General features: G+C 42.8%; 1 protein-coding gene across 10 annotated transcripts in view; it reads right to left on the reverse strand.

Moving 5' to 3' along the window:
• DZIP1 (DAZ interacting zinc finger protein 1) overlaps positions 1-15,401 on the reverse strand; it is a 54,256-nt gene extending 38,855 nt beyond the window's left edge. For 4 of the 10 annotated variants that reach the window (XM_036456344.2, XM_036456342.2, XM_036456340.2 and 1 more), the window contains exons 1-8: positions 15,095-15,400; positions 14,361-14,458; positions 13,800-14,018; positions 12,761-13,048; positions 12,105-12,650; positions 6,776-6,796; positions 5,718-5,802; positions 2,811-2,935 (exon numbers count right to left, since the gene is read on the reverse strand). In XM_036456344.2, the coding sequence (XP_036312237.1) occupies positions 2,811-2,935; positions 5,718-5,802; positions 6,776-6,796; positions 12,105-12,650; positions 12,761-12,763 (780 nt within the window). In that variant the 5' untranslated portion in view covers positions 12,764-13,048; positions 13,800-14,018; positions 14,361-14,458; positions 15,095-15,400. Of the gene's footprint in view, positions 1-2,810; positions 2,936-5,717; positions 5,803-6,775; positions 6,797-12,104; positions 12,651-12,760; positions 13,049-13,799; positions 14,019-14,360; positions 14,459-15,094 lie in introns of all 10 variants that reach the window. The other 6 variants (XM_036456343.2, XM_045588739.1, XM_045588740.1 and 3 more) reach the window with 6 other exon arrangements.
• Positions 15,402-15,804: the final 403 nt, after the last annotated feature.

The raw sequence follows: 15,804 nt of genomic DNA on the forward strand, positions 1-15,804 counted from the left end.
GCACAACACACCAAAAAAGGGAAGCAGCCAATCAGTGCCCAGGGGGGAATTTAGAGCTGTAAATGCCTACATTAAAAAGAAATCTCAAAAGACAAAGAAGGTCATTCTATAATGAAAAAGGAGTGAATTCATCATAAACATATAAGAATTATAAATATTTATACATCCGACATTTGAGCACCTAAATATATAAAGCAAATAGAACAAAAAAGAGAAATAAACAGCAATGCAATAATAGAAGATTTTAATACCCTGCTCTCAACAATGGATAGATCATCCAGATAGAAAATCAATGAAGAAAAACAGGATTTGAACAACACTATAGATCAGTGATTTTCAACCTTTTTCATCTCATGGCACATATAAACTGATTACTAAAATTCTGTGGCATTGCCGAGACTGGTTTGGCTCAGTGGATAGAGCGTCGGCCTGCGGACTGAAAGGTCCCAGTTCGATTCCAGTCAAGGACATGTACCTTGGTTGCGGGCACATTCCCAGTGGGGGGTGTGCAAGAGGCAGCTGGTGGATGTTTCTCTCTCAATGACGTTTCTAACTCTCTGTCTCTCTCAATTCCTTTCTGTGTAAAATCAATAAAATATATTTAAAAATAAAATAAAATTCTGTGGCACACCAAAAAATAGATTTTTCCTGACCTGACAAGAAAAATAGGTATAATTTTAACTGATTCACACCAGATGGCTATTGTTGTGTTGGCTGTTGTCATTTTTTTTTTAACTTAACAATCTAAGGGAAAAGAGGTCAGTGCCCTTGACTAAATAGTTAGATATTGCATATTTCATGTTTTAAAAATTCTTGCAACACACTGTTTGAAAATTGCTGCTATAGATCAAATGAACCTTACAGACATATACAGAACATAAAGCAGAAGACACACATTCTTAGTGCACACGGAACATTCTCTAAGAGAGATGACAAAACAAGTACTAACAAATTCAAGAAGACTGAAATTATATCAAGCAACTTTTCTTTTATTTTTTTTTTCATTTTTGTAATTGGTTTTAGGGAGAGAGAAGGGAGAGAAAAAGAGAAACATTGATTAGTTATTCCACTTATTTATGCACTCTTTGGTTGATTCTTATATGTGCCCTGACCAGGGACTGAACCTGCAACCTTGGCATACCATGATGATGCTCTAATTTAACTAACCAGTCAGGGCTCAAGAATCATTTTTGATCTCAGTAGTATGAAACTACAAATTAGTAATAGACGGAAAATTCACAAATATGTGAAAATCAAACAACACACTTCTGAACAACCAATAAATCAAATAATAGATTTTTAAAAAGAAATCAAAATATTTTGAGCCCTCACTGGTTTGGCTCAGTGGACTGAAGAGTCCACTCATCAGCCTATGGACCAATGTCCCAGGTTGGATTCTGATCAAGGGCACAAGCCTGGGTTGTGGACTCAATCCCCAGTAGGGGGCATGCAGGAGGCAGCCAATCAATGATTCTCATCATCAATATTTCTCTCTCTCTCTCTCTCTCTCTCTCTCTCTCTCTCTCTCTCTCTCTCTGAAATCAATAAAAATATATTTTTTAAATATCTTGAGAAAAAAGAAAATGGAAACAACATACTAAAACTTATGGGATGCAACAAAAGCAGTTCTAAGAAACTTTAATAGCTATAAACAACTATATAAAGAAAGAAATCACAAATAAACAGCCTAATATTACACCTCAAATAACTAGAAGAAGAAAAAAGAACAAAGCCCAAAGTTAGTAAAGGGATGGAAATAATAAATTAGAGCAGAAATAAATATAATAGAGAATAGGAAAACAACAGAAAAGATCAACAAAACTAAGAATTGGTTTTTTGAAAAAATTGAGAAACCTTTAGTGGTCGGCAAACTGCGGCGCAACTTGCGAGCCACAGTTTGCCACTCTGTTGACTAATGAGTTTGCCAACCACTGAGCTAGACTAACCAAGAGAGAGGACTCAAAATTATAAATGAAAGAGGGGACATTACAACCAATAGCACAGAATTACAAAGGATAAGAAACTACCAGCAACAATTATATGCCAACAAATTGGACAATCTAGAAGAAATGAGTAAAACATACATACCTACACCAACACTGATCATGAAGAAATAGGAAATCTGAACAGAGCATTAAGGAGTAAGAAAAATGAATCAGTAATCAAAAACCTCCCAACAGCCTAGCTGGCATGGCTCAGTGTTTGAGCATCGACCTAGAAACCAGCAGTCAGGGCACATGCCCGGGTTGTGAGCTCAATCCCCAGTAGGGGGCATACAGGAGAGAGTGGATTAGTGATTCCCTCTCATCATGGATGTTTCTGTCTCTCTCTCCTCTCTCTTCCTCTCTGAAAACAAGAAATTTTTTTAAAAAAAAAATACATTAAACACACACACACACACACACACACACACACACACACAAACCCAAAACAGACAAACAAACAAAACTCCCAACAAAGAAAAGCCCAGGACGATATGGCTTCATTGGTGAATTCTACAAACATTTAAAAGGAATTATTGCCAAAACTGATTTGGCTCAGTAGATAGCGAATCGGCCGGCCTGCAGACTGAAGTATCCCGGGTTCGATTCTGGTCAAGGGCATGTACCTTGGTTGCGGGCACATTCCCAGTGGGGGGTGTGCAGAAGGCAGCTGATGGATTTTCTCTCTCCTCCATGTTTCTAACTCTCTATCTCTCTCCTTTCCTCTCTGTAAAAAAATCAATGAAATATATTTTAAAAATAAATAAATAAAAGGAATTACTGCCGATCCTTCCCAACATACCGTTGTTTGGAAATTTGGCCTCTTACCTCAGAGAATCTGACTGCGTGGGCATGCTGTGAAGCCTCTAACTGAGACTTGGTGAGCTGCAGCTGCTCCTTCAGCATGTCGACCTCATTCTGGAGCTTATGGGTCAGCTCCTTTTTCCTGTACTCTGTTGCAACAGAAATATCTTGTTAAACTATGAAACCTGTGCGTAGGAAACCTAGCTGAAAACTTACGGGGTAAAGTTCTATTGATAAGACAAAGGAAAGTGCTCTTACTTGGGAGATTACTTTTTCTAAAACACATGAGCCAATTTTTGCTACTTAGTGTTTGTTTGCAGTCCTTTTGCATTATAGGGCACTCAGTTGTTTTGAGCAGATTCTTCCAGCCACCCTGTGGAGGTTGGATTATCCCACAGAGCCAGTACGAGAGCCCATTCAGGGAGCATTCATGGTGACAAGGAATAACCCTGGGCCCTTCCTCGAGATGCCTGTCTCAGTCAGAGAAGGGAAGCAATGGCGTTCCCTGCAGGTACCACCATATTGAAATCTCTGAGGTCAGCATCCTTCTGCTCCCACCAAACTCCCCTGAACACCCCTGTAGTGCTAAAACAAGAAGAGGCTGGCAAATTCGGGCCATTAACCTGTCGACAGGGCAAAAGTGCGGTACTGAAAAGTTGTAAAAGGAAGCAACAAGTGAAAGGAGGAATATTTATGTACATGTACTTACATGCAGATGTACACATGACTGAATGGATATACATGTGTCTGTGAGAGTAGACATGAAAGGTATGGAAACCAAAGTAGAAAGTCAGAATCTCAAAGATGACCTGAAGAAATAATACTCATTTCAGAGTGTGAAGTGCTCTCTGAAACGAGTATGAGATAGAGTAAGATACTGAAACAGAAGAGAAAGAAAGTCAGTTTCACACTGAAGAATGGTAGATTAATCAAAATATTTAATCTTTCCAATTTCTCCAACATACTGCTAAATTATATTAGTAGACCATGGTTTATAAATGGAATGTTAAACTGTTCATAGTTTACATAAAGCTTAGCTAATTCCTAAATAAATCTATTTATCTAAAATAGGCAGAAATGGAAACAGATTGGCACAAAAGGGAAAGGAAAGTAGGCACTGAGCAACAAGCTAAAAGTACACAGGTCTATATACTACACATATGTAAGATTATATCATAATAAGATTTTCTTTGAATTACGATAGCAGTCTACAGAATGCTTTGATCTGCTTGTGGACACTTAGATGTTGCATTCCTTACTTTAGAGAACATGTAAGTACCAGGAAACCTGGTTCCTTGATAAACCACAAAACCTTTTCCCTCTCCTGCTTCTTTAGTTTCCCCTCCTACACACCGGTTAATTCACATCTGTATCCAAACACATCTGAGTATCTCCCACATCAAACAAAGCAAACATTTCCCCTCGATCCAACATTTCCCTCCAGGTAATGCCTCATGTCTCTGCTCTCCTTCCCAGAAAACACTATTGAATTAAATACCTGCCCATGTCCTCACCTGATTCTCAGCTCAGCTCATTCCATTCAGAATTTTGTCCCCACCAATCCACCTAAGCTACTATGTTGACGGTCCATTCTCAGCCTTCATCTTATTCTGTGTCTCAGGAACATTGGATACAACTGGCTATTGTCTCCTTTTTGAAACACTTACTTCCCTTGGTTTCCATGATCACACACTCCACAGGTTTCTCTCCTGCCTCCATAACTGCTATTTCTAACTCTCCTCAGCTGTTCCTCCAGAGCTCCCAAAATGCAAACTCAGGCCTGTTGACAGGGCTATAAACTGTTGGGAGAGCCTTGGAGCTGGCCCTTAGCTATCTTCTCTTCTCTGTCTAGGTGATCTCATCTAACCCAGCTCTGCTAATGTCTCCCATGTTTCTATCTCTAGCCTGAGCCTCCACCTTGACCTCCAGACCTCCAGCATCTTCATTTGTATGCGTGACTTAAGTTTACCCATGGCCAACACAAACTCTCCATTCTCCTTCCTCCCTCAACCTGCCTCCTGCCTCTAGATTTCCCATCTTGGGAAACATCATTGCCATTCACCCAAACATATAGGCAAAAACCCAGGATCGCCTTTGCTTCATCTCTGTGGGCTATGCCTCAAATAAACCCTCTCTATCTTTACTTCTCCTATCTTCCCGGGCACCATCGTGGTTCAGTTGCCATCTTCTCTCACTGAGGCTACTCTTGCAGAGTCCTCACTCTTCCACCTGCTTCCACCACTACCCCTACAGTTAATGCTCCACCAGCAGCTAGACGGGTCCTTCTCAGGTACAAATTAGATTGTGTTGCCCCCATACTTTAAATCCTCCTATGGCTTCCCATTATGCTAATAAAAACACCCACATTCAAGGCCCCATGGGACCTGGCTCCTTCCTCTCCAACATCATCGAACACTGCGTTGCCCATTCTACTCCACCAACCTTCTGTGTGGTCTTCAAATACACCGTCCTGCCTCTCCCTCAGGTCTCTCACCATCAGAGTTCCCCTGGCCTAGAACATTCATTTCTCAGATTTTCCCCAGACTGGGACCTACTCATCATTGTGGTTTCTGATCAAATACTAACTCCTCAGTGAAGCCTTTGCTGATTACCCGAGAGTCATTCTCCATCCCATTCTCATGACTTGTTTTCTTCATTGCACTTGCCACCATTTTAAAAGAATCACTCCTTCATTTAGGTGTGTTTCCTCTGCCCCCTCCCATTAGAATACAGGCATTAGTCTGTTTCACTTGGGGCTGTATCCCCACCCCTAGTACAGTGCCTGGCACATAGTAGGGGCTCAATATTTATTTTATGAATGGACAAGGACAGCAATACTTTCTTTTAAAAGGATTGAGAAATGCACTGGAAAAAGGAAAAAAAAAATTACCAGAAAGAAAACAGCTCATTAAAGTTGAGCTCATTACTTACCAAGGTGAGAATCTTCAGGGTGACGGCGCTGAATATGACTCTGTAGAAAGGCTTGGTTCATAAAGGCCTTGTCACAATAATGGCACTGAAAAGGAGATAGTGACAAATCAAAGTGGTCATAACCAGTGTCCTTCACCTAATTTCCATTAAAATCCAGGCACCTGAAGCACTACTTCTTAAAGGCTTTCCCCCAAAAGATATCCTGGCAAGGGATACTGAAAGTATGACTAAAAAGACAAATATACAAACAAGGGCATTCTGGAAACTATCACTTAACAGTTAAAGGAGCCCATCATGGTTAGGGCTTTCTGGAAGCCCTAATGCTGCTCCCCTTAGACTTGTGGTGCCTAACCCGAAACCACCAACGTGTGGGGACACTCCAGCAGGGCTAGTCGTTGTCTGTCTCTCAAGTGGACCAACCTCAGAGTCTTTTCATGGGCTGATTCCCTGCCTGAACCTTCCCTAGATCTTCTCCGGACTAATCCTTACTTGACATTCAGGATGTCGTTTATGAAGCGTTTTCCACACTGGGGATGAGTGGCACGTCCTCAACAAGAGCTTCGAGGAAGTTCCTTCTGCCAGTCACTGTCCCATCACATTGTCTTATTTTCATCATTGGACATATCACTAGTTAACATTTTCACATTTATTTACTTTCATTTGTTTATTGTCTCCTGCCTAATCTCTCTGGGTTCCTAAGAGCACTGACTCTTGTCTATATTATTCACAGCTTTGTCCCCAGAGCCCAGCATTAATAAATAATTAAGCAAATGCTGTAGAAATATTTGGTCTCCTAAAATGAATATACTGGGGTGGGGGTGGGGTGGGGAATCAATTCTACCAGATCTCTATTATAAACACTGATTCAAAATTTAAGCAAAAATTCAACTTGTTTTATCTATATCCTAACCCCTGGATTGCTTTGAAATAAATCCTGGGTATTATATATTTCATTTGTCAATATTTCATAATTTATCTCTAAAAGGGCTTTCTTGGTGTGTTGTTGTTGTGTTTTTTTGGGGGGAGAGGGTGTTTTTGTTGTTGCTGTTAATCCTCACCTGAGGATAATTTTTCCATTGCTTTTCAGAGAGCGTGGAAGGAAGGGAGGGGGAGAGAGAAAGAGAGAAACATTGATGTGAGAGACACATCGACTGGTTGCCTCCTGCATTCCCCCCCCCCCCCGCCCCCTCCCCTCCACACATACACACACACTGGGGAGGGAGCAAACCTGCAATCTAGGTATATGCCCTTTCTTGACTGGGAATCAAACGTGTGAACCTTTGGTACTCAAGCCTACACTCAAGTTAGCCACATTGGTCATGGCATAAAAGGACTTCCTTTTAATACAATCATGATATCATTATTGTACCTTTTAAAACATGAATATTAATTCCTTTATAATCAACAAATATCCGACTATTTGTTTGTTTCCCCCAATATTTCACACATTGTCTTAGAAAAAATTTTTAGTTTGTTTTAAATCAGGATCCAAATAAAGCCATATTTTGCAATTGATTGTTACATCCCTTAGTTCTCTTTTATTCTATAGAGTGCTGCTCCATCTCTTTTTTTCTTGCAATTCTTCTGAAGAAACTGAACATTTGTCCTGCAGAGTTTCTCTCAGTTTGGATTCCACTGTTTCATCTCCATTGTGCTATTTACATGCTCTTCTATTCCTCTACTGTCTTATTTTTAGTATGGCTGCATCACGTCAGGTTCTCGTGTTCCAGAAAACCAGTTTTATGGCATATTTCTAGGCACTGCATTTCAGAGAATCTTCAAAGGATCTTTTCAGCCTTTTCTGCTTAGGATGCATGCTCTAGTTGCCTCACAGTATTTTAGGGACTGCCCACACTGACTCAGGTCCAAGTGTGAGCTCTGGGACTATGCACAGCACTGGAGAGAAAAGAAAGATGAGAAACCCTAGAAGTAACTTTTAATTTCCAAAAATGAAAATAATATTTTAACTACTTTAATAAGACACAATAGTCATGAGTTCAGGGTAAGAAGGGGTTCTTATTCCAAACAGAAAAGACTCACATTTTGACTACAGTATATTGAAACTTCTGTATGACAAAAAAAACAACAAGACAAATCTAAGAGGTTTACAATTTCTGGATGGCCAGGTAGGGAGCTTGAAAATCATCACTCCATCCTAACAACAAGTAAAAAGCTGAACAGTCTGAAAAATCAACTCTTTTTAGATCTGTAAGAGAAGGGAGAAGGGAAAAGGGAGAACACAGGGCAAACCACTGCTCCAAGCTTGGGGAGACCTGGAGACTCAATGGCAAAAACCCCTAGAGAAACCAGTGCAGGGTAAGAAAACCTAAACTGCAATTGACAAATAGTGTGAGGATGAGAGTGGACGGTTTGAGAGTTAAAAATTCCAGGGGAGAGAGGAACTCTCAACTTAATAAAGACTATCCACAAAAACCTATAGCTAATGTCATACTTAATGGTGAGAAATTCAAAGCTTCCCAGCTAAGATCAGGTACAAGGCAAGGATATCCCTTCACCGTTGCTTTTCAACACCGTATAATGCAATAAGACAAGAAAATGAAATAAAAGATATACAGACTGATAAGGAAAACACAGGAATGTCTTTATTTGCAGACAATACGTCCATGTAGAAAGTACAAAAGAATTGACCAAAACTAGTAACCAGGTATTTTAACGTTGCAGAATATAAGGTTAATATACTAAAGTCAACTGCTTTTCTATATTTTAACAATTGTAAGTGAAATTTGAAATTAAAAACACAATGCCATTTACATCGGCACTCCCCAAGAATGAAATAGTTGGGTATAAATCTAACAAAATATGTGCAAGATCTAAATAGGGAAAGTTTCAAAATTCTGATGAACAAAATTAAAGAATTAAGTAAATGGATATCCATGTTAATGGATAAGAAGACTCAAAATGGGAAGGTGTCGGTTCTTCCCAATTTGATCTACAGATTCAGTGCAATCCTGAGCAAAATTCCAGCAAGTTATTTTGGGGATATTGACAAACTGATTCTAAACTTTATAGGAAGAAGCATAAGACCCAGAATAGTCAACACAATATTGACAAAGGACAAAGTTGGAAGACTGATACTATACAATTTTAAGACTTACTATATAGAGTTAGAGTAATCAAAATACTGTGGTATTGGCTAAAGAATAGACAAATAAATCAATGGAACAGAATAGAGTGCCCAGATATAAACCTATATAAATATAGTCTTCTGCTCTTAGACAAAGAAGCAAAAGCAGTACAGGGGTACAAAGATAGTCTCTTCAACAATGGTGCTAGAACAAATGTGTGTGTATATATATATTGACCAAAACTAGTAACCTTTTTTTTCTATATACATATGGAAAAAATGGATCTAGATACAGAACATATATACTGATATCCTGTGCAAATCTAACTCAAACTGGATCACAGACCTAAATGTAAAACTACAAAATTCCTAGAAAATAACATAGGACCTTGGGTATGATGTTACAACACCAAATACACATCCATGAAAAACTAATTGATAAGTAGACCTTCATTAAAATTAAAAACTTCTGCTCTGCAAAAAGAGAATGAGAAGGCAAAACACAGACTGGGAGAAAATACTGGCAAAACACACAACTGATAAAGAATTGGTATACAAACTATACAAAGGATTCTTGAAACTCAACAAGAAGAAAACAAATAACCCAACTTCAAAAAAAAAATAAAAATGGACCAAAGACCTTGATTGACACCTCACCAGAGAAAAGATACAGATGGCAAATAAGCATATGAAATGATGTTTCACATAATATGCCATCAAGGAAACACAATTTTAAGCAATGAAATACCACCACACATCTATTAGAATGGTCAGAATATTGACCACTGACAAAATGATGGTGAGAATGTAGAGCAGCCAGAACTCTCATTCACTGCTGGTGGAAATACAAAATGGTAGAGCCATTTTGACAGTTTCATACAACACTACACACAGTCTGACCATACAACCCAGCAATCACATTTCCTTGTCATTTACCCAAAGGAATTAAAAATTTATGGCCACACAAAAATCTTCATAAAGATGTTTATAGAAACTTTCTTAATAATTGCCCAAGCATGGAAGCAACCAGGGTGTTCTTTAGTAGGTGAATGAATAAACTATGGTCCATGTAGATAACAGAATATTACTCAGCACTAAAAAGAAATGAGCCAGCAAACCATGAAATGACACAGAAAAACCTGAAATGGCCTGGCCGGTATGGCTCAGTTGGTTGAACGTTGATCATGTATCAAGAGGTCCTGGGTTTGATTCCCGGTCAGAGAACATGCCCCGGATATCAGTAGAGGGCATACAGGAGGTGAGGTAGCTGATTAATGTTTCTCTCTCATTGATGTTTCTATCTCTCCCTCTTCCTTCCTCTCTCTCTAAAATCAATACAAACATTTTTTTAAAATCTGAAATGCATACTACTAAGTATAAGAAACCAATATGAAAATGCTATATCCTGTCTAAGTCCAACTATAGAACATTCTGTAGTTGTCAGGTTCGGAGGGCAAGGAGGATGAATAGGCAGAGCATAGAGGATTTTATGGACAATGAAAATAGTCCATATGCTACCAAAAAGATGGACATAGGTCATTAAACATGTGTCAAAACCCATAGAATATACAACATAAGAGTAAACCATAAATATACTATAAACTTTGGGTGATAATGATGTGTCAACATGTATAGGCTCATCAATTGCAATAAATTTCCACTATGGTGGAGGACATTGATAATGGAGGAGGCTATGCATTTGTGAGGCAAAGGAGTATTCAGGAACTTTTTGTACCTTCTCCTCAATTTTGCTGTAAACTTAAAATTTCTATAGAAAACACACTCACATAAGTTCACATAAAAACCTGCAGTGGGCCGAAACCGGTTTGGCTTAGTGGATAGAGCTTCGACCTGCGAACTGAAAGGTCCCGGGTTCAATTCTGGTCAAGGGCATGTACTTTGGTTGCGGGTACATCCCCAGTGGGGGGTGTGCAAGAGGCATCTGATCTATGTTTCTCTCTCTCATCGATGTTTCTAACTATCTATCCCTCTCCTTGCCTCTCTGTAAAAAAATCAATAAAAATATATATTTTTTTTAAAAACCTGCACGTGAATGTTCATATCAGAATTATTCATAATAGCCAAACACTAGAAACAGGCAAAACATCATTCAAAGGTTAAAGGTTAACAAACTTTGATACATGTACACAATGGAATACTAGCCAATTAAAAAATAAATTATTGATACGTATCAACAATTTGGTCTGTCAGGCCCCAAAGCCAACACTATCTGATCTATCAGCGCTGTGCTTTATAACAGATATTCCAGTAATTAGAAACTTAATAATATTCAGATCATGCTTTTCAATGAGAAGTAGCAAGAGGTTTAGGAATCCTATTTCTTGCACAAAGACTCTGCCTTAAAAATAAGAGTAACAACAGAAAAAAAATATTTTTTTTATATTTAAAATACTCTTGTTATATTAGTGAGTTTTCTTGTTCCTAGGAAATATACACATTGAAATATCTGGGAGTTTAAAACTTACTATCAAATGGTTCAATAATATGTATAGAAGCAAAAGAAATGAGCAAATGTTAACAACTGATGAATTCAGTTGCAGGGTATATGGAAGTTCTTTGCACTGTTGTTGCAGCTTTTCTATAAATGTGAAAAGATTTTGAAAAAATTGAGAAAAAATCCACAAATGTTGTAATTCCAGGTCTTGGGGTCCAATCTCAGTTGCAATTTGTACATGGTTTATTTTTTTCATTACTCGGATTAGGAAAAGGAAACAGCTTCTCAAACAACCAGCATGCACATGGCTTAAATAAAGCACTGCAGACCACGTTACTTGTTTAATCATTAATCCTATGGTACTCTAAAGAAAATAATGAACCATGTCATCTGTTAGTTAAAAATTTCTGTTCATTTCGGTTCATTTAAATATGTTGTTTTTCTAATATACAGTACAGATCTTTAAAAAACACACACACAAAACACACACACACACACAAAAACACAACAAACAGAGTGATACAGAGGGCTATCAATATCCCAGCTCCGCTGAAACCGGTTTGGCTCAGCGGTAGAGCGTCGGTCTGCGGACTGAAAGGTCCCAGGTTCGATTCCGGTCAAGGGCATGTACCTTGGTTGTGGGCACATCCCCAGTAGGGGTGTGCAAGAGGCAGCTGGTCGATGTTTCCCTCTCATCGATGTTTCTAGCTTTCTATCTCTCTCCCTCCCTCTCTGTAAGAAAATCAATAAAAATATTAAAAACCAAACAAACAAACAAAATCCCAGCTCCTGGGAATTGAGATTTTGGGAGGGAGGGGGCGGGTTATGCATTACAATCACAACACACCTGGTAATAGCTGGCTTTGGCCTCCATCATCATCTGCTGAGTGGCGATCATCTTTTTCCTGCGCTTGCACTCTTCCTTGAGGAACTTGATCTCGCCGGCCTGCTTGCCCAGGAGCTCCTTGCTCTGCTCGCAGTTGGCCAGGCTCAGGCGCAGCCGCTCCTCCACGGCGTGCAGCTGCGAGGTGAGGAACTCCTGCGAGTGCATCAGGTACTCGATGGACAGCTGCGCCAGGCGGATGAGCTTCAGCAGCACGGGGTCCACGCCGGACTGGCAGTGCGGGCACTTCTCGTCCTCCAGCTTGCAGAAGGTGATGTTCATGATGTTCTCCTGCAGCGTGAGCACGTCCACGGCGCCCGCCACCTTGTCCACGTCGATGGCGCTCAGCCGCCGCCAGTCCACGCTCTCCAGCCGCGGCCGGAACTGGAAGAAGGGCAGGGGACCCGTCGCCGCGCTGGGAGGGACACAGGCCATGGCGGCAGCGCCTGCGGAGGCATCGGAACCCTCCAGACCGTTGGTGAGGGGGTAGTAGACCTGCTTGTGGAAGGGCTGTGGGGGGAGGGAGGAGACAAAGCGGGAGTGGCGGGGGGAGCGGAGTCCCGCGGCCCCGCCTCCCGCGGCTGCCCCTAGCCAGGCGTCTGCAGACGTCCCGCTCTTACCATGCTTGCAGCAAATTGGCCACCGCCTCTGCTGGCATCGGAGGAGAAGGGTGGACACCGTTACCCGGGCCCGGGCCGCCTCCCGGACCCGCCGCCGCCCCGCTCCTCACGAGCGGGGGAAAGCCAGCTCCCAGGAGGCGGCGGCGGCGGCGGCGGCGGCGGCGGCGGCGGCTGCGGCCTCGGCGCGGAGCGTCTCCGCCGTTGCTATGGCAGCAGCGTCCCCAGCCCCGGGGACTGGGAGCAAAGGGCGCGCCGGCCCCCCCTCGAGGTCAGCGAGCGCCCAGGGCCCTGCGGGACCAGAGAAGAACTCCTGGACGAGCCTGAGCGGACACACCCGTCCACCCAGAGAAGGCACCACCCTCCCTGGCCTTTGGGCAGGACGTGCCATGTCCCCAGAGCCCAGGGATCCACATCCCAAGGGCCCTGTGGGTCCCAGTTGCCATACTCAAGTTATTCACCGCTATGTTTGCCTTAGGTTTTATGATCAGAAATATCTATTCATCCTTATTTTTTTTACACATAGTTAGAAAAACATTAAGCAAGGAAACTATGTAAAATGAACTGGGATATAGGGGGAACTGGCTTCCAAAGGGCACAAAGACACTTTGGAGTATAATGAACAGTATTCTATATTTTGATTGTTTTGTGGATTCCCCAGGCATACACATTTGACAAAATTCATCAGTTGTGTTCACCGTAAATAAGGGCGCATGTTGTATATGATACCTCGATAAATTTGTGGTGTAGTTCATTGTATTTGATGAAGAGCTTTTACATTTTTTACATGAAAGATACTTTTTAAAATTGACTCTTTCTTCTTCTACAAGTTGGCCACCTAAGTTAACGTTTTGATAGAAATACAGAACCAAAAAAACTTCCCCGAATATTTAATACTTTGTCTTTCCAAAAGGATGCATTTTTCAAAATGTGAAGGTTAAATATATATATATATATATATATATATATATATATATATATATATATATATAACTTTAACCACCAGCTTTACCATCAAGTTGTACAGGGATCTGGTATCTACCTTACAAACTTGTGTGGCAGCTGCATTCTGTGTTTTTTTTTGGAGAGGCTAAAAAATTTCTAGCAGCGACTCGTAGACCTCGGGCCTCTCATTCTTGGGGTCTTCTGAGGGCTGCCTGTGGCTACCATAGAGATCAATGAGCTGAGGCAAAGCCCGACATTCCTTAAGCCACCAGGGAGCCCTGGCTTGGACCAACCATCAGGAAAACTTTTGTCTTTCCTAACAGCCAAAGAACAGAGGAAAGAAAAATATAATTCAGAGTAACCAAAAGCATAGCTGCAATATCCAATATTTTTTTTTACCACTTTCCAGATATGGTAACTACAAATAAGCCTACATAAAAGCATCCAGGAAACAGGCATACACTTCATATGATTTCATAGAAACCATACATCCAAATAATGTTTAATGGAACTTGGGGGGGTAATTATGGATTCACTGCACCCAGCATAAAAGTCTTAAAGATCTAGATTCAAAGTTTCATTTACTTGCTGCCTGACCTAGACCAAGTTATGTCAGTCAGCACTAGGCCTCAGTTCACAGGGAATCAGGAATACCGACCTGGCAGGTCTGTAGGCTGTGGACTCCATCCACCGGGCTGCAGGATCAGCGGGAACAAGGGCCGAGGTCTCGCTCGCTCACCGTTATATTCCCAGCACCTAGCATAGGACAGGCAGGCAGGCAGAGGCATTAAGAATTTGCAGAAGGAACGCGTGGATCAAGAAGGTCCAAATGAATTAGGCGCTTCCAGTAAACGTCAGCTTCCACCCCTTTACCCCTGTTCTTCTCTGCCGTGCTCTCGGGCCAAGCCCTTGGAGCTGAACGTGGGAGACTGTCCACAAGCCCCCACAGCGGTCCAGGGAGGAGGCACGCGGGCCAGAGACTCCCATTTCTTTTCGCAGCCGCCAATCTGGTCCTACTCTGGCGCCTTGGGACCGGCCATTCTCGCTCCTTGATTGCATCTGGTCCTCAAGATGGCCGGACCAGGAGTGAAGGGGGCTCGCTTTCCCGTTCCCTCCATCCCCCATCCCCGAGCAGGGCCGCCAGCAGCGTGGGCTCCCCAACCCGCAAAGACAAAGGTCGGGAGACGCCGGCTCCACGGGGGCCTTGGTGTTGCCGCTTGGGGAAGGCAAATGGAAATGGGGGCTGCGGCGGCCATGCCAGCGGGGTCTGCAGCGCCTCTGCTCACAGCCTGGGGAGCGGGAAAAGGCTCGGGCTGCAGGGACCCCAAGATGCCCCATCTCATCGGCTGCGGGCTCCCCGGAGCGCCTGGCGCATCCCGGGTCTCGGCTCACCCCAGCTGCGCGCTCCAGGGCAGGCGCCGGGCGCTGCAAGCGGATTCGGGGGGCGATGCTGGGGACCAAGGGGCGCTGCTCGTGCGGGCTGGTCCTCTCCGGCCCTGGAGCAGCTAGGCGGGAAGCGGCCAGCCGGCTCCTTGCAAGATGTAGGTGGAAGCTTGTCTGGTCCGGGCAAGTTGTGGCAAAGGCAGCCAGCCGCCAGGCTCGGCTCCGGGCCCTCCCAGATTCCAGGCCGCTGACGCCTGTGGGTCCCCCACCCCCCTCCCGCCCCCGCCCCGCCGCGATCTCTCTCCGGCCTCTTCGCTCGGCTCCCCGGCTCTTCTGGCAGCTGGGCGGGACCTTGCGCGTCTAGACTGCAGCGCTGAAACGCACTGGGCCAATCCGGCTGCTGGTGCAGACACGTGGTGCTGGGCCCACTCGGTTGCTGCGGGTGTGGGATGCTCCCTCCAAGGAGGTTTTGCAAAGAGAAACCAGATTCGCTCTCTAACCCTGCAGTTGGCCTGCCCTTCAACTAGCTAATGTCATGTATTTACGTGAATTTACTCCCAAGAAGAGACTTTTTTTTTTTTTAATCGCAGACATGTGCAAATGCAAGGGACCTTTAGGAGGCTGCGGAATGCAGCCCTGCATTTGAGTGGCCTGTGACGTGGAAAACAGTTTAGGCACTTGGCGAGGGAGGCACTCTAGGTTTCCGCGTCCCTCCCTTA

The sequence above is a fragment of the Pipistrellus kuhlii genome, unplaced genomic scaffold, assembly GCF_014108245.1.
Source record: "Pipistrellus kuhlii isolate mPipKuh1 unplaced genomic scaffold, mPipKuh1.p scaffold_m20_p_3, whole genome shotgun sequence".
Lineage (NCBI taxonomy): Eukaryota > Metazoa > Chordata > Mammalia > Chiroptera > Vespertilionidae > Pipistrellus > Pipistrellus kuhlii.